The sequence below is a fragment of the Lacerta agilis genome, chromosome 13, assembly GCF_009819535.1.
Source record: "Lacerta agilis isolate rLacAgi1 chromosome 13, rLacAgi1.pri, whole genome shotgun sequence".
Lineage (NCBI taxonomy): Eukaryota > Metazoa > Chordata > Lepidosauria > Squamata > Lacertidae > Lacerta > Lacerta agilis.
The window spans coordinates 7,681,070-7,700,338 of NC_046324.1; the positions used below are offsets into that span (position 1 = coordinate 7,681,070).

At 46.9% G+C, this 19,269-nt stretch overlaps 1 protein-coding gene across 1 annotated transcript in view; it reads right to left on the reverse strand.

Annotated features, from left to right (window-relative positions):
• Positions 1-19,269, reverse strand: part of HCN4 (hyperpolarization activated cyclic nucleotide gated potassium channel 4) — a 77,796-nt gene that overhangs the window by 14,635 nt on the left and 43,892 nt on the right. Inside the window, exon 3 of the mRNA XM_033167420.1 lies at positions 7,962-8,180. Within this exon, the coding sequence (XP_033023311.1) occupies positions 7,962-8,180 (219 nt within the window). The remainder of the gene's footprint in view (positions 1-7,961; positions 8,181-19,269) is intronic.

The following is a 19,269-nucleotide window of genomic DNA, read 5'->3' on the forward strand; positions in this document are numbered from 1 at the left end:
CATTGCAAGTAAAAGGAGATGGGGGAGCTTAATCTTTTCCAGGAGTTGGGCTTCTCCCCCCACCCCAACCTCTGGGGAAAAGATACTGTGACTCCCCCCCCCCCTGGAGAAAAGCAATTGGGGGTTCAGAAAGGAAAACGACTCGCAGTAAAAGTGTTAAATCAAAGTGCTCCTTAGCCAAACGTCTGTCATGAATGAAACCAAAAAGAAAGGTCAAGGGATATAGCGGCATGGAATTCTATGTAGCACATAGTACCAGATTTATGTATATGCTAAACAAGCTATAGCTTAGGGCCCCACTTTCTTGGGGGCTCCCAAAAAATTTAAAGGGGGAAAAAACTGGATGTACTTTGATAAAATACATGTGCAAATGGCTTTAGATACCTATTAGGTCCATAAATTACCATATAGCCCATATTCAACACAAAACAGCGACCATTTGTTGTTGACAAAGGACAGCTGGACATATAAAGGGCCCCATTACCTACAGTAGCTTAGGGCCTCATCAAACCTAAATCCGGCCCTGGTAGCACGCAATGTAAATGACAGTCAAACATTAACTTGCTTCCAAATGCACTGGGCAACTTAATTTTAAAAGGCTTGCTCTTGGCATCTGCTGTAGGATCACATCCTCTGAGGTTAGTTAATTGGTTACATCATAGATTGATAGCGAAGAAGGCCACATGGTCGGACCCCAGCCCTAACAAAATTATCTGTGGCATTTGGAGTGTGAGGACCTGCATGTGAAAATTGTGCATTTGTGTATGCTCTTGCCCTGCACCTGGTGCCCTCCAGAGGTTGCTGAACTTCAGTTCCCATCATCTGTGACACCGGCGGTGCTGGCTGGGATTGATAGGTGATGGAGTCCAACAACACCTGGAAGGCCACAGGTTCCCCACCCTGTTCTACATAGCAATGCCCTGTCTCTTTCCGCTGCCCAACCAGGAGCAGGGCTAGGGATGGGCAAGTGGCCTGGCAGTTGCCATTGCTCCCGTCAACTGGATGCTTCAAGAGTTCCTTGCAAATTCCCAGAATCCTTCAAGAGCTGCTTCATTCTCTCCCCTGCCTCCTATCCCAGAAAAAAACACAAAAGCAAAACCTCACTACATGGAATGGGGCTAAAGTAGGAGAATGCGGGAGTTATAGGCCAAGAAATCTGGACGGTACCAAGTTGGTGAACTTTGCTGTGATTTGGCAATGGGGGGACCTGTGGCCTTCCAGATGCAAATTTCCTTGTGAAAATTCACCAGCAATTTTGTGTGAACTTACCCTAATCGACCCCTTTTTTATGTGCAGTTTCTGCTGTTGCGCGCACATTTTTGCAAGCAATCTCTCCCAGTCTAATGCATTTTTGTATGTTATTTTAAGCAATATCTTCATTTCCATGAAGCCTTGCATATGTGTATTTGTACACCTTACTTGGCTGCAGAGCTGCATTGCCCAATTTGGAGTGCAAATTTCAAAGGGGGCTGTGTTTCAGCTCACATATTGTTTCAGAAAACGCCGATCTGAAAGATTCAGCTTTAAATGCAAAGGGAATCACATTTCTCCATCCCTCTACACCATTCCCTGCAAACACGAGTGTTACTCATTTGCTGCTGGGATGGCCTGTTCTAGCATGCCTTCCATGATAACCGCCTGATGAAGCCAAAGATCAGGGAGGACGGCTTAATGTATTCAAGGAGGCAGAGTGGATGCTGATGGGGTTTCCTGGAACTTCGCTGCCTCTTGTCTCGAGCCGCCCACAGCTAAGATGGTCAGGAATATTCATGAGTGCTGCCACTAATGACCCAAGTCAAATGGTTCACCAGCGTTCTTAGTGGCTGGAAATCAATTACACTGCTATTAACTAATGGCTCTCTGTTGTAGGAGCACCTCACAATGCTTAACATTGTTCTCGGTGTTGGATGTGCCTATCTCAGGAAAAAGCAGTATGGCCTCCTGTCAGCCGCATAGATGCTGCATGCCGTTTTATGAACATCTCTAAAAGTACAATATTATCTCTCTCCAAATACCAAACTACCAAACTGGGACACTAGGGGCAATAACAGGATATTGCTAGCTACTTAAAAGTACTTAGGACTATGGTGGTTGGAGCAATTTGATTGAGTTTGCATTTCAAAGCAAATCTACTTATTCACACTTCCTGAAACAGGACAGAAACGGAAAGGCAGCCCATCTGTTGAAATTTGCAATTCTGCGAATTTTGCAATGCAGTTCTGCAGCCAAGTCATGTGTACAAAAATGCATACACCAGGGTAAAGTGAGAAGAAACATGCATATATTGGTGAAAGCAGCCTACAAAAATGCCTTATATTAGGGGAATGCTGCTTTGCAAAAAATAAAATAAAAGGTGTGGCTTAGGAGAAATTCACACTAAAACACTGATGGATTTTCATGAGGATGTTGTAAATCAACCAATCAATCAATCAATCAATCAATCACAAACTGAATTGAAGATTGGAAAAATGAGAAAAAAGAAAATCCAAACCAATAGATTGACCTATCCCTACTGTGAAGTCATGTTTTCATCTCTGGACTTGATTCTGGAGAACAGATAAAGAAAGACCTTTAAAAAATATATCGAAAAAACTTGACAGCATCAGAACCTTCTACCAGGTAAGTGCCATAATTCTTCCTGTTGCCTCTTCCTTGTACACACAGGGCAGTCTCCTGCAGATGCTCCAACGAGGGTGACAGAACAGTTCTGTGAATATTTCCCACCCCAAAGTGGGACAAGGCTAGCCAATGGAGCTGGAGTCCTAAACACCTCAGGACTCCAACTCCCATCAACCCTCTCCATAGGCCATGCTGACTGGGAGTGATGGGAGCTGAAATCCAACAACATCTGGAGAGCACTGCATTGGCTAGCCCTGCCCTGGGAGCATCACACATTTTGTGCATTGTCCTGCCTTGCATTCTTGGCCAGAGCTGAAGAACTCAGCTATGGCAGCAGATGGAGAGGAGAGGATGGGGCTTGAGATGAGATGGCTTGATGAAGAACACACATTGAGGAAGTTCCTTTTCTCTAGCCTTCCCCAAAGTGATGCCCTCCAAAACTTTGGGACTACAACTCCCATCAGTCCCAGTCAGCTTACACAGAAAATCTGACATTCCAACGAAGCGAGTGGTATGGCTAGCTTTGAACTCTTCTCCCTGAAATACTTTTTGTCTACAGTTTTTTAAACGAGGGCAGAAGTTCACAATGTGACCTTCCACTTGCAGAAATATAGAAATAGCATAGTCAAGGAAGGGCTTACCATGTGATCTTTCTAAATGTGCATTTTAGCTCTAAGATACCCAGAGAACAACTGCCAGGCAGCCCATCACTGCTGTCTCCAGCAGGGACAAGGTGATGCAAAGATGACTTTTTAACACCCCTTCTTTTTTCTGTTTCAGATGCTCTGCACCAGACCTTCTCAGTCTGGTGCCCTCCAGATGCAGTTGGACCAAAAGTCCTGCCGCCTGTGACCACTAGTGGTTCTGGCCATTGCCGATGGGAGTTGTAATCCAAAACATCTACTGAGCACCTGGTTGGGGAAAGTTCTCATTGGTCCACTCAGCTGCAAAACTATTGAAGCCACACTGTTCTGCTTAAAATATCCTTGGATGCATACATATTCCTAAGCTGAATGGTTGGGACTGTAAATCACCCAGTGTCCTCATTTCAAACAAGGCTATTCAGAGTTCTAGCAAGGCCGGCTGGAAGTAAATATTCATTAGGTGTAGGCCATCCCTTTCCCCATTGTCTCCCACAGGAAATTGAATAATCTCTCTTCTCGGTGGCTATATTTCTTCAGACACCCTGGGGAAATAACATTTCTTTGAAACGCATCCAAAGATACGTCTCGTGAGACACCGTTCGATGGATCTGCTTATGCCTGAAAGATATCCTGACACAATGGGGTTGGATCCATGCAGGGCTATGTCAGCATAACGTTCCTGTTCTCAGGTGTTTGCTTTTCATTAAAACCCACCCCCTCCTCCTTCCTCTTCCCTTGAGACCTGTCGCCTAGGAATCCATCCATCACCATTATTGACCTGGATCAAGCCAGAAAGGCAAGCTCTACAGTTGACTTCAAAATCAGATCAAACTTTTAAGGAAACACTCACCTAATACGATACACATAGCGTCTCCCTATTCACAGTGCTCTTCCTGTACTTAAAGACACTCTGGGTGGGATTCGACATAAAGTTAAGTGGGCTACGCATGTGTAGAACAAGGTCCGCTTATGCAACATGACATTTTCCCTCTCCCCTTCTCCTGTACACCTCCTAAACTTATTTGGGCTTTCTTTCAAACCTCCAGAGCCGATTTAGGGGGCACGGGGCAGGGGTGTGTGTGTGTGGGGGGGAAGGGAGCAAAAGTCCCATTGCGTGAGAAGACTTTGCTCCACGCATGAAACAACTTTGTTGTATCCCACCCAAATGGTCACTATTCAGGGGTGGGATCCAATCACCTATCAGCAATCTCAGGTTGCACAATTGCAGTTGACTTCTAGCTCTTGGGCAAGGAAGCCACCTTCTCCTCTCCCCCAGACGCCGATAAGGAAAGTGATAGAGAAATGCGCTGGGAAGTGTAGGGTAACTGTTGCTCGATGCAACATTGTCTAACCTCCCCACAAACAGAACAAATAAGAATGTTTTGTAAGCAAATCATGACCAGATGCTCAGTAAACAGATCATCTGGAAGCAGCCTTATTACCCTGATAATTGTATTATTTTATTCTTTTTGTAAACCACTTTGAGGTTTTCTACAATCAGGCGGTGCATGCATTTTATGAAATGAATGAATGAATAAATAAAATAAGTAAGATTTGCTCCCACTTTGTTTCCAGGCATAATGCAAAGCGCTGCTTCTGATCTTTAAAAAGACCTACACAGGCTGGAACCAGAGCAATGGAAGGTTCTCTTGCTCCAGTGTAAACTGAGATGATCGTCTGACACTCCACTTCAGGCACCATCACCTGCAGAGGTAAGATGCGTGGCTACTGGAGAGAGGACCTTTTTTGTGATCCTAGGAAAAGCCCGTCGTGTTTTCATAGACTTTCACTGGGGAAGTTGATTTGTTTGGTTAGTTCATCTGCCAGTGACTTTTCAACTGCTGCTCTTAACGTCATTATTGATGGGCATGTCTTCCAGTTCTATTAATATAGCTTTAATGTTTTTTAATGAAATTTTGCTAAGCCATCTTGAACTGCAACTATGGAAGAAAGGCGGCGCCTGGTTTATTATAATAAATCAATGTTGAAAAAGAAAATCATAATAATGAAGGAAAAGAAGAAGAAGAAGAAGAAGAAGAAGAAGAAGAAGAAGAAGAAGAAGAAGAGTTTGGATTTGATATCACACTTTATCACTACCCGGAGGAGTCTCAAAGCGGCTAACATTCTCCTTTCCCTTCCCAAACACTCTGTGAGGTGTGTGGGGCTGAAGACTTCAAAGAAGTGTGACTAGCCCAAGGTCACCCAGCAGCTGCATGTGGAGGAGCGGAGACACGAACCCGGTTCCCCAGATTATGAGTCTACCGCTCTTAACCACTACACCATACTAGCCATTTGGTATCTGAGGGGGATAAATATTTGATGCACACACTTGCTAAGTTTGCCCTAGCAACTAGGAAGCCCAAAGAATTGGACATAAATTTGCTTTGCAAAATGGTATACATTGTGCTGGGGACCCTCTATGGAGGGTCAAAGCGGCTAGCATTCTCCTTTCCCTTCCTCCCCCACAACAAACACTCTGTGAGGTGAGTGGGGCTGAGAGACTTCAGAGAAGTGTGACTAGCCCAAGGTCACCCAGCAGCTGCATGTGGAGGAGCGGGGACGCGAACCCGGTTCCCCAGATTACAAGTCTACCGCTCTTAACCACTACTCTACACTGGCTCTCAGTCTGCTTTGAGACTCCTTAGGGTAGTGATAAAGCGGGATATTAAATCCAAACTACTACTACTACATGGGCCTAATCGGTGGTAAACTGTGAAACCACTATCTGCTCCTTGTGTGTCCTCAGTCTCCTGCACCATATTCAAAATGTTATCTCCCTGTACCTGCAACATTTCCCCCTCCAGAAAACACACCGTACTACCACTTGTACTGACAACAACATTGCAAATAGGTGGGGCGGGAGGCAGTGACAGGCAGATCCAACACATTCTGGTTTTGCCCCCATCTTCATCTTGCTTGCCGAGTTCTGCAAGGGACAACACTGAGGCTGAAGAGGAAGCTGGCTGGCAGGAAGGGCTACCCCTTAACTGGATGAAAATAAGTAAGAAGGCAGGCAGGTGGCCGCTGGCTGAGTGCAGACCGAGGTTGGTGGAGAAGCAACCCACCCATGGCCTCTCTTGTGCAAGCATATGTAGAACAGCACCAGCAGCAATTTCCCTTCGACTCCTAGATCCAGCACGTTCTACTAAATATATATATATACGTGCATCCCTATCTCTTGTCACACACACACACAGAGAGAGACATTTGCCTTCTGTCCTTGCCATCATCAATTATTTCTACTTATCACTCCTTCCAGGTGCAACACAAAAATTAAAAAGACATGTTTCTGCCCGCAGATCTTAAGTAACACATTGGGAACATGAATTGGGGAGGAAGATGGTAAATGTGTTGGGAAACGGCACACTTAGCCGGTCTCATCCCCCAAGATGTTCAGCAGGACAGATGGGAAAGCACCCAATGCCTCCCTTGGGCCCAGAATCTTTCCCTGGTGCCTTCCCCTAATGCAGGCATGGGGAATCCTTGGCCCCGCGGATGCCACAGAGCTACAACTTCTGTCAGACTCCTGTGTGTTTATCTTTCATTTTAGGCAATGCTAGTGATGTCTGAATGAGACCGAATGGGTGGCGGGGAACTCCAGGCAGCTCCAACTTCTAAGCTTTTGAAACTCTGCTATTCATAGATACAAATTATGAGCCAACCAAGTTTTATTTTTAAAACCTATCAGAGAACAAGGAAGCATGGACCACTAAACAGCAGATAATAATTTTGGACCTTGGTAGGTGGTGCATAGGGAATGCAGGAAGCTACAATCCAGAGACAGAGAGAGAGATAGAGAGAGAGAGAGAGAGAGAGAGAGAGAGAGAGAGAGAGAGAGAGAGAGATTATTTGTCCACCTTCCTCAATGCTGCTTACTCTGATGGGCAGTAGCTCTTAGGGGCCTCTGGCTGAGAGAGGTCTTTCCCATCAATTGCTACTTGATCCTGTTGAGCTGGAGATACCAGAGGTTGAAACTGAGACCTTCTGCATGCAGAGCACCACGGCACATAGGTCCCTTCCCAGAATATGTGAGAGGGGGGGAAATCAACCAGTCACAGAGTGCCCAGTTATACCAAACTGCAAAGAGCCCCCACCCCAACTCACAGTCCCAAAAAATAGGAAAGCACAACAAACTCAACATCAAAACGCAGAAAAAGTCAACTCAGAGTCAAACCCCACAGACTGACCTAAAAATGTACCTATTCAACAACACATCGTGGCATGAAGCAATCATAGCCCAAAAAACAGAGGCACATGGACAAAATACAGACACAAAAACCGTGTTGTATCCGCTCCCCACCCCTGGGAAAATGTGTGCACCAACGCCCTCCTCAGGACACTCCAAACATCACCAATATCCCCCCAAATAGCCATCAGAGTGGAATGGCGAATTTGCTAGTGTCATTTATATGAACGGGAGCTGGCATAATGATTCTGCTTTTCTGCATGCTCAAATTCTGCTGATCGCCCACGACAAAGTTGTTTCTTAGTATCCAAGGGAGTTACACACCTTACATTTAAAGCACAATTAAAGCACATGACTTCCCCCCAAAGAATCCTGGGAACTGTAGTTGACCCATCACAGAACAATTCCCAGCACCCTTAACTAACTCGCTCAAATGCTCCTTCGCTTGTAGCGTAAAGCTGGCTGTTTGAACACACACACACTGCAACTGTCCACAAGGCAGAGTAGCTTACCTTCTCCTGATACTGCCGACGCGAGGAGTCCAAAGACTGGATGAGGGCTGTGGCGTGGCCGATGAACATGGCATAGCAGGTGGCCCCGACAATCATGCTAAGCATAGTGAGCCATACGTCGGACATGCCCACTGGGGCTTGCTGCCCATAGCCGATACACAGCATGTGGCTCATAGCCTTGAACAGCGCATAGGAATATTGCTTCCCCCAGGAGTCATTCTAAAGAGACAGACAGACAAGAGTTACAAGACACGAGAAGGACAAAACTTGAGAGGACTTTGCAAAACAGATCTGCACATACAGTCGTACACTGGACCCCAACGCCTTGAGAGTCGAATGTTTTGGCTCCTGAACGCCACAAGTGAGTGTTCCGGTTTGCCAACGTTCTTTGGAACCCGAATGTCCGACGCGGCTTCCGATTGGCTGCAGGAGCTTCCTGTAGCCAACCGGAAGACGCGCCTTGGTTTCCGGACGTTTTGGAAGTCGAACGGACTTCCGGAATGGATTCCGTTCAACATCCGAGGCACGGCTGTACCTCTACCACTTGCCAGGTCTGTGGTGGTGCTTAATTATAATTATAATTATTAGATTGATTTTGCTCAGCACACATGGCAGCACAGGTCTAGGCATGCCACTGCTAGTAAAATGCTCACCAATCCCTTTGGTGCTTGAAAGGACTTTACTGGAAATTGGCAAGTGGCATCTTTGGGCAACAGCCAGGGCCCCTGCAGCTGGCAGAGTCCTGGCCTGGCACTCCAAGCAGTGAGAGGTGACTGGATCTGTCCACCCCTTTAATATCCCTACAGTGCTCCTGACCTAGAACTGCTTTGGGGCATTGTGTGACAATAAAAGAATGGGCAGACCCAGTCAAGCAGTGCTGCTTGGAATTCTGCCTTTGCAGGCAAGTGAGCTCACCAGGGTCCACAGAGAGAGAGGACCTGCTCAGATCAAGAACTGGTCATGAAGAAAACCCCCACTTTGGAAACAGAGCAGTATTTGGAGATGAGGAGCACCTTTTGCATCCTAAAAGCGGCAGGCTTTTACACAGAAGATAGGCACAAACAAATATTCCCCCACAGACAAATATGCAGACATATATGCACACAAATGATCCAATGACATGCAGCTTCACCATGTGCCAGGAATCTATTGCACTCTATTTTATGATTTGCCAAATTTACTGTGCAGATGTTACACCATTGATTGCAAAATCCATTTCACGTTATTTTATAACATCTATTGCACACTATTCTGAACCATCTGTTTGCAAAATCCATTTCACACTATTTTATAACATCTATTGCACACTATTCTGAACCATCTGTTTGCAAAATCCATTTCACACTATTTTATAACATCTATTGCACACTATTCTGAACCATCTGTTTGCAAAATCCATTTCACACTATTTTATAACATCTATTGCACACTATTCTGAACCATCTGTTTGCAAAATCCATTTCACGCTATTTTATAACATCTATTGCACACTATTCTGAACCATCTGTTTGCAAAATCCATTTCACGCTATTTTATAACATCTATTGCACACTATTCTGAACCGTCTGTTTGCAAAATCTATTTCACGCCATTTTACACAGCCTGCTGCAAAATCTATTGCACTCTGTCAACATGCCTTTCCTGAACAGGTAGGTGCCTCTTCCAGAAGACTTCTCTGCATTAAATGGTGTTGCTTTCATTCAAACTGCCTCCTGAAACATGAGCACGCCTTATCATTCAGCAAAGGGCATTTGCTAAACTTCCAGCACTTTCCTTCTAAACAGCATCATCTGCACTCCCTCATATTTTATGATGCACACACTGGGGTGTTTCCCCTGAAACCCATACAATGTAGACTTTTTAAACCTTCCCATGTGTTAACCAACTTTCCCACCCCCACATGATGAGAACGACAAAAGGGCGTGGTCGTTGATTATGCTGGCCTCCCTGTTCTGCCTTTGTATTCCCAATTAATTCATCTGATTAAATAATGACAAATGAATCAATCTTCCCTTCTGAAACATGAAATCACACAGAGATAAAGTATGCGGCAGATAAAATGCGGTAATCACGCCGGAGCTTGAAACCCAGCCAACTAGGGGTTCTTAAAACAATCCATTGCCAGCTTTTACAACTAGCAATACTTACTTTTAATGGTACATTGCAATCACCAGCCCACCTTTAAAATGCCCCTTGAATAAGCAGAGGGGAAATCCACAATTCCTAGGAGTGTGCCAAATCTTCTCAAATTTCAATTGCAGGGCCAGAAACAGAAATTTGGGCAGGATAAAGATTGTCTCCCCAGAAACACTTGCTTAAGTATTTAAATAATACAAAAATAAAAAAAATCCGTTTGCAGCTATTGTTCCATTTGTGAGCAATAGCTTTGGCATTATTACCCCCACCAATCCCCCCCCCCCGCTACTTCTTCATCCTGGTTTAGTCAGTCACATTGGTGAGCATCCGGTCAGGGATTATGTAGCAAAAAAGATGTATTCTATATTCAGATCCAGCCATGTAACAACATCACTGGAGGCAACTCAGTGTGAAGGAGGAATCACATGGATCATAGGAGTCCCTTTGCCCCCCCCTAAAATATTTAAGGGGGCCGAGATCTCCCAAAGTTTAACGGGCTCTGTGTTTATTACCCCTAGCCGATGGGGGAAATGAACCTACAGGACCTATAAATTCCTGAGGGATAAGACTATCAGTGACTATTAATCCTGATGGCAATGCTCTGCCACGGCTGTTGGATTAGCAATGCTCCTGAAAGCCAGTTGCTGGAAGCTGCAGAAGGGCACAGTGCTGCTGTGCTCAGGTCTAGCTTGCATGATTCCATGGGAATTTGGTTGGCCCCTGTGGGAACAGGATGCTGGAGTTGATGGCCCACTGGCCTGATCCTGCAAGCCTCTTCTGATGTTCTCATGACCTGCTAAGCCCAACTGAAGACTTGGGGCCCTTTTGTTCCCCATTGCAGCTCTCGGCGTTGTGGGAAGTGCTCCTGTGCCACGTAAGAATTTGCTTCTCAAATCAAAACGGAGCAGGGTGGAATGGCAGGACCCACTGCTCTGTGCCCCCGAGGCCTCCTCTTTCTCTCCGGCATCAGTGGAAAGTTACCGAGATGTCACCCCAGCCATTGGCCGTGCCATCGTGTCACCTTGCAACATCAGTCAGGTTCAAGCAAGGTTTGGTCCCTTGGAGAATGGCAAGTGCCATTGAGGCAGGACAGCAAACAGATCAAGTGCTGGCGTTGAGTTACCCTGTGAACAGCCTGTTCTGATAGGCACCGTTGTTCCAAATCGTTGAATGGGCAACCCAACAAAAGGGCCACACACACACAAACTTGAGAGCTTCACAAAGAGACACCTGTCCTTTGGCGCCAACCTGTCTAGGCTAAGTTTGCTAACAATGGGGGTGGCATAGGGGGGAAATCCAGGCTTGCTCTCCAATGCCACTGGGATCCTTTGGTTACCACCTCTGAGGCCTTTATCAGTTCCCATCTCCAAGTGTCCTACTAAAGAGAAAAGGGCTGGAATGGAGCCATCTTTAGGCCAGGCCATCCCATTGCACAGCTAAGGGCAGTTAAGATTCTGGTGGGGTCTGAAAGCCACAAGTCTAGATCCCTTGGAAAGGAGGCACTACCCTGGTGCCTTCAGGCAGAGAAGGGCTGCTCTCTCCAGGCCACCCACCAGCAGCAGAGGAGAAATCCAGTAAGAATGAGCATGTTTGAAAAGAAAGGCACCAAGACTTAAACGCGTGAGGAAGCTGAGTCAAGTTTTCGGACCTCTTTGCTTGCATCCCCTAAGCCCAGACATGTGGAACAGAGATGGAAAACCCTTTGAACCTTGGGAGCTGACTTCCCTCCTGGCCAACCTTCCAGGGGTCACATGACAGCTGTGGTCACGGCCAGAAGCAAACGTGAGCGGAGCAACGAAAGTCATTTGTACCACTGTGCACGAGGCTAGTTTCCACGCAAACTTAGGCAACTCTCTTTTCTCCACCCAGACAACCAAAAGAAATTATCAGAATTCAGGGACACATTGTTGTTGTTCAGTCATTCAGTCGTGTCCGACTCTTCGTGACCCCATGGACCAGAGCACACCAGGCACCCCTATCCTCCACTGCCTCCCGCATTACACATTACATCCAGGTAAAATAAACTCAAGGAGGGTGTGTAGCAGGGCAAGTAGACCGTGTGGCTGAAGAGAAGGTGTGAACTGATCCTGAGGGCCACATTGAGAGGCTTGGAGGGCCACATTTGAGAGGTGGGACTGAGGTTTCCCACTCCTGATGTAGATGACTCAGAGTCACCCATCAGATGGCTGTTCAGAGGCGATCTACTCTTCAGCCATGGCTGCATGCAACTGCATCCTTGAAAAGGACGGGCTGTATCCTTACGTGACCCAGCCTCACTGGAATTTATTTGTGCATCTGTTTATTCTTATTACACTCTTAATCCCGCCTATCCTCCATTGAACTGAAGGCAGCGCACATGGTATCCCCATTTTAACCTCACAACGAGCCTCTCAGGGAGGCCACACTGAGAAATAGCGACAGGTCCCCGTACGACCTGTTTATCGAGCGTTCATTCCGATTTGCTTGCAGGGAGGTTAGATGACCTTGCATTAAAACAAGTGCTGTCCCATGCTTCCCAGTTGATTTTACCCACCTCTTTCCCCATCATGAGAAGTCTGATCTATTGGGGGAGCAGGTTTGTTGCACAAGACCTCCCCAGTCCACGTTAATTGTGCAACATGGATTTGCCAGGAGGCGGTCGAAACCCACCGGAAAACGGCAACAGTCCAGAAGTGCCCTCAGCAAAGCTTTGTCTGTGAGCAGGCATTTCAATCCAGGTCTTCCTGGTCTAAGCGCGGCACTCCTGCCACAGCACCAGAGCTGCATGCAAAGGTGGCAAAATGTTTCTGTTTTGTGTGCATCGTCCACAATGTGGATGTGGAGCGCTGATGGCACTTCAAAAATAGATCCCTATTTTAATGAACAGATTGTTCCTGCAGCATTATGACACATCTGTACTGCTGCTTTTATGTAGGAGAGGTGGCGGGTGAGTTCTGGCTTGGCGCCAGGGCAACGATTCCCAGGGGGAACCTTCCCTTCCTGTTAGGAGATAAGAAGGAGACTCAAAGCTGCATTTCCCAGGGCAATTGCTTGGCACTGGGCACTGCTGCTCAGAGGAGCTAGGGCAAGGGCTGTAGCTGGTGGAACAGTAAGTCCCTGACATCTCCAGCTAGAGAAGGGCTGAGAGACATCACTGTCTGAAACCCGGGGAAGTTGCTCCCTCCTGGGGCTTATACCAGTTTTCCCCAACCTGTTGGCTTCCGGATGGTTTGGACTACAACTTCTATCAGCCTCTGCCAGTATGGCCAAGTTGGAATACTCTAGAACAGGGAACAGCTCAACATAAAAAACTAAGATCATGGCCACTGGTCCCATCACCTCCTGGCAAACAGAAGGGGAAGAAATGGAGGCAGTGAGAGATTTTACTTTCTTGGGCTCCATGATCACTGCAGATGGTGGCAGCAGTCACGAAATTAAAAGACGCCTAATTCTTGGGAGGAAAGCAATGACAAACCTAGACAGCATCTTAAAAAGCAGAGACATCACCTTGCCAGCAAAGGTCTGTATAGTTAAAGCTATGGTTTTCCCAGTAGTAATGTATGGAAGTGAGAGCTGGACCATAAAGAAGGCGGATCGCCGAAGAATTGATGCTTTTGAATTATGGTGCTGGAGGAGACTCTTGAGAGTCCCATGGACTGCAAGACGATCAAACATATCCATCCTTAAAGAAATCAGCCCTGAGTGCTCACTGGAAGGGCAGATCCTGAAGTTGAGGCTCCAATACTTTGGCCACCTCATGAGAAGAGAAGACGCCCTGGAAAAGACCCTGATGTTGGGAAAGATGGAGGGCACAAGGAGAAGGGGACGACAGAGGATGAGATGGTTGGACAGTGTTCTCGAAGTGACTGGCATGAGTTTGGCCAAACTGCGGGAGGCAGTGGAGGATAGGGGTGCCTGGCGTGCTCTGGTCCATGGGGTCACGAAGAGTTGGACACAACTGAACGACTGAACAACAACAAGAAGAACAGGGATGTCCAACAGGTTGATCGCGATCTACTGGTAGATCCCCGGGAGGTTTGGGTAGATTGCGGTCGATCGTTGGGTCCCTTTCCTTAGTGCTGGTAAAATCGAATCCGGCCTCGCCCCCTCGACCCGCCCTCCATTGTTGCACAATCTGCAGAACGGAAGACGGAGTTTACTCAGTGAGGCTGTTTGTTTCCCCAGCAATTTGTTGGTGAGTGGCTGTTCCTCTTTCTCCCCCAAAACCCTTTCCTCCTCCCTAAAAAAAAGCTAATCAAAGTAGCCCTGCATCCCTAAAAAAACGGTGCTTTCCTCCTTCCTAAAAAAAGCTTAACAACTTTGACCTGAAACCCCCCCCCCAAAAAAAATGGGGGTAGATCACTGCCAGTTTTTAATTCTGTAAGTAGATCGCAGTCTCTTGGGAGTTGGCCACCCCTGCTCTAGAAGAAACTTGTAAAGGGCCCTGAACAAGTTGCTAGGCAACGGAAAATTTCCCCAGCAACAGGTGCTCTTATCAGGGCACGCAATCAACTAAGTCTGGGTCAGTGTAAATGAGCATGTGGATGAGTCAGCATTAGGTCTCTGGCTAAAAAGAGAAAAAGATTATTGTTTCTTCATTTGTTTTTGTTTTTTCTTTATTAATGACCAGTGTAAAGTTTTGTAAATAATAAAGGCTCTGAGAAACAGAACCAAATGGCGTTTGTTCCTGTAATGGTAATTTCATAAAGAGATAGCTAGAATGCTACTGATGCTGCTGTAAATACGTTAAAGATGCAGGAAAACTTTTCTGTAAAAAGAACTCTGCTGCAGAAAGAAAATGTACAGAAGGCAGTGGCGGCTGGTTCCCATTGGGACTGGTGGAGCGGAAAGCAGAGAGCCCAACAGTAGGTGGACCAGAGCCAGTGGCAGACAGAACCAACGAATGTTACTTTTCTCCCCATCCTCCACCATGCTGAGGTCTACAAGGGCAACGCTGAGGCTAAGGAGGAGGAAGCTGACATCTTCTGGGCTGGTTATATGCAGGAAGGCAGGTGGTTAGTACTGAGACTGGTGGGGCAGCACCCATTTGTCCTGATGGACCAGCCTCCACTGATGGAGCCCATGTTAGGGAAGGCTGGTGTGGACCATACCGAGCTAGACAGACCGGTGGTTTGCCTTGATAGAAAGCCACTTTCTATGGTGCTGGGTCACCCTGTTTTCTGCTTCCTGCCATAGCAGGGCCCTAGTGTTGGTGTCTCAAATTCTTATCATCTCATTGACATCTTTATTACGGCTATATTTACTACTGCTATAAGGCGGTTAGCAATCGGGCCCCCCTTTGTATTGCAATCGCTGTCCGAAGCCTGACAGCGATGTGTCAATTTGTCCATTCAGATGTTCCAATTCACCACTGGCCAGGCCTGGGCTGCACCCAGGATCAGGGCCATCTTAGCCATAGAGGCAAGTGGTGCGGGGAACCACGGCACCATGTTCTGGAGGGCGCCAGGGAAGAGGCGGAGGCTGGACGCGGTGCCTCCCAGCATCAGCTCACTGCCCTCGTCCACCTCCGCCATGCCACGCCCAGAGTCTCCTCCCTGCTAGAGGAGCCACCCTCGCCCACCTCCACCATGCTGTGCTATGGCTGGAGCCTCCTCCCTGCTGGAGGAGCCGCCCTCCAGCCCCTCCAGCAGTGCCGCGCCCGGAGCCTCTGTCCCGCCGGAAGAGCCAGCTGGAGGGAAACGTGGGGGTGGGGGCGCCGGAGGAATCCTTGCATCATGGCACCAGATAAGCTTAAGATGGCCCTGCCCAGGATTGTCATTTAGGGGTGCTGCCCGGTTTGGTGTGACAGCCAAACAGATGAAGGACAGGCCGTCCTTCGGTTACACCATTCCATCCAGATGGTGAACATCCAGCCTCAAACCAGGGGGGAGCTAACCTGGTGTTCTCCAGGGGCTGCTGGGACACAACCAACACGACTGGCTCCATTCGAGTCCAACAACAAGTGGAGGGTCATAGGTTAGGCACTCCCACCTGAAATGGTTGGGCATCAAGATGTCTGCAGCACAGCACCAGAAGGGGAAAAGATGGACTCGAATAAAATAGGTTCCTCACAACGGAGCAAAGCTCAAATATAACTAATTTCCAAGGCTGGGCAGGAAGCAAAGCCTCTGGGAGATCAGGTAAATGAGGTGAAAGACCGTCCTTCTTGTGTCCTCAGGGCTCTGCCATGAATGGACAAATCACTCTGTTTCCACCTCATGTCACATTTAGATGTGTTACTCATGCGTCCATTTCATCACATTTCTACATTAATCATTCTGCTTTGAAATATGTATCGAAAGGCGTGTTTCTAAACGCATGGTGTTGTTTTTCCCCCCAAAGTACATGCTTACAAATGCATTTTGATGGATTGATTTTTAGCTGAGAACTGCATTTGGGAAACGAGAAAGCCGGCAAATAGCTAAAATTCTGATCTGAACTTTAGTCTCAGAGGTAAGGTGTCAGAGTTTGCAAAATTCAAAGTCCTTAAAACACTCCATAGTCTCAGTATTAGACCTCTTGGTACAGGGCTGTATATAAATTAATTAATTAAATGAATGAATAAAAATATTACATACCAACTCTCCCTCCCTATATACCTAAACCTGCAAACTGTTGCCCCAGGACTGTAGCATCAAACAGAAGCACACTCTTGCCTTTGGCATTAGCCAGGGGACTAAGAACCACTGGGGAGGCTGAGCCCCTGCTTTCCAGGGAAGAACATCCTACCACAGGGAAGAGCAGCCTGGCCCCATTACTTGTTTTTGTTGTTTTCCCCCTTCCCCATTCCCCATTCTAAAAGGGGCCATAGCTCAGTGGCAGATGATCTGCCTTGCATGCAGAAGATTCCAGGTTCAATCCCCACAGGCATCTCCAGGGAGGGCTGGAAGAGACCCCTGCCTGAAATCCTGGCGATCTTCTGCCAGTCAGTGGACCTAATGGTCCGACTTGGTATAAGGCAACTTCCTTCTGCATTCTGTTAATTAGAATGTGAACCTACAAAGCATATATCTTTTAATATGTGCACGGTGCTTATAAAAGCTTTTGTGTTTTACAAGCAGCAGCAGTACTACCCAAACTGTCACAACAATGAACATTAGATGAAGATAACAATAGTTATCAGAATAATTTGGGATCTGTGGATTCCCCTCCTTCCATTATTTTATTCTGTGGGTTTACCTTATTCTGCAAGCTCCCTCATTTTGTTTGTATCAAAAGCATAGGGCGAGCACATTTTATTCTTGCCTAGGGGGATTTCCAAAAATTCTGAAATTGGAGCATGTACGGGCCAACCACACCCTTCTGATACATCGGCTCATTGGCAACCTGCCTTTACAGATGTGTACGTGTGTGTTGATAAAACACATTTTTATTTTTTTATTTTTGAAAACACATATCTTTCTCCCCCTCTCTTTATACTAGAACTTCGCTAGTTTCCCAATGAAGATGAAAAATGGGAGTTTCAGGGTGGACAAGGAATAAGTTCACATAGCATATATGAAATTCACTGCTGCAAGGAGTGGTAGCCAACAACCTAAAATGGCTTTAAAAAGAGATTAACCAAATTCACAGGCGATATGCTAACTCTACCAATGAATACCAGTGATGGCTCTATATCAGGCATCCCCCAAACTGCGGCCCTCCAGATGTTTTGGCCTACAACTCCCATGACCCCTAGCTAACAGGACCAGTGGTCAGGGATGATGGGAAATGTAGTCCAAAACATCTGCAGGGCCGAAGTTTGGGGATGCCTGCTCTATATTAACTCCATGGTTGAAGAACAACATAAGAAGAGGCTGCTGGATCAGGCCAATGGCCCATCCTGTTCTCACGGCAGCCAGCCAGATGCCTGCAAGCAGGATCTGAGTGCAACAGCTCTCTAGCCACTTGTACATTGCCTTAGGCCACGGAGGCAGAACACAGGCATCATGGCTGGGAGCCATGCCTTTGAATGCCAGTTGCTGGCCATCCCCAGCAAGAGACTGCTACTGCCATCATGCCCTGCACATGGGCTTCTCAGAGGCATCCGAGTGGCTATCAAAGGAAATGGAAAGATGCTGTAGAGTGTTCTTCGGCTGCTCTTTTGGCATGATTATGTTAGGATTATTTTTATGCAGTATTTTACTGAGACACCTTCTGTGCCCTGGCTCATTGATGAAATGCCATGCAGAAGGAGCAACGTTTTTGTGTGTGTGTGTGTGTGTGTGTGTGCACAGGAGGAGGTGGGGGCAGGGAGAATTAAAGCTGGATGTAAATGCACGCACAGAGCTCTGTGTAAAATTTGAGGGTAAGGAATTAAAAACAGAACAATAGAGGACTCTGAATCAATCTGCTCCACTTTGGAAATAAGTGCAGCTAGTTCACAACACCAAAATCAGAGAAAGGGCTGCATCAGAAACAGAAGCCTGTCCCTAGGATCTCAAACAGGATAGGAAAGGACTGGGGCTTAATGGCAGAGCACAGGTGTGCATACTGAGGGTCTCAAGTTCAATTCCTGGCATCACCCGAGACCCTGGAGAGCTGCTACCAGTCAGAGCAGGCAATAGTGGGCTAGATGCAGAAACAGTCTGACCTCTTACAAAGGCAGCTTCCTGTGCAGGTTGCTGAAGGATAACTTAACAAGCAACCATCAATAAATAATATTGCAAAGGATTAGCTGTTTGGTGTGAGATGCTGAGTCCTCTCTGTTTCTGCTGTACAAACAGAGATGCTATTTGGCTTCTAGCTAACAGTGAGCCCCGAGTTTTCTTCTGGATAGGGCCTGGCACTAGGAATGTAAGCTGCCTTATACAGAGGATCACCACTGGTCCATCTAACTCGGTACTGTCTAATTGACAGAAGCTATGCTGGGTTTCTGACGGCGAATCTTTCCCAACGGTGATCGAAGCTGGGACCTCCTGTATGCAAAGCACTGAACTACAGGATGTCCTGCTTCCCCAGCTGCTCTTTGTAGAAAGTCAATATCATGGCACTCCCTGGAGAACCTGCTTCGAAAGCAGGTATTTTCTCAAACAGCCCTTGTCCCTGCAGAGTTCTTCATCCCATCCCCCCAGAGCCAGGAGTTAATCTGTAAAAATATTAAAATAATCAACACCCTCAAAAATTAGGATCCACAAGGGCCTGGGCAGGGCTTGCTTGTGAGCACAAGAAAACTGAGAGCCTAGGGAATCAGAGGACCAGAATAAAACTCCTT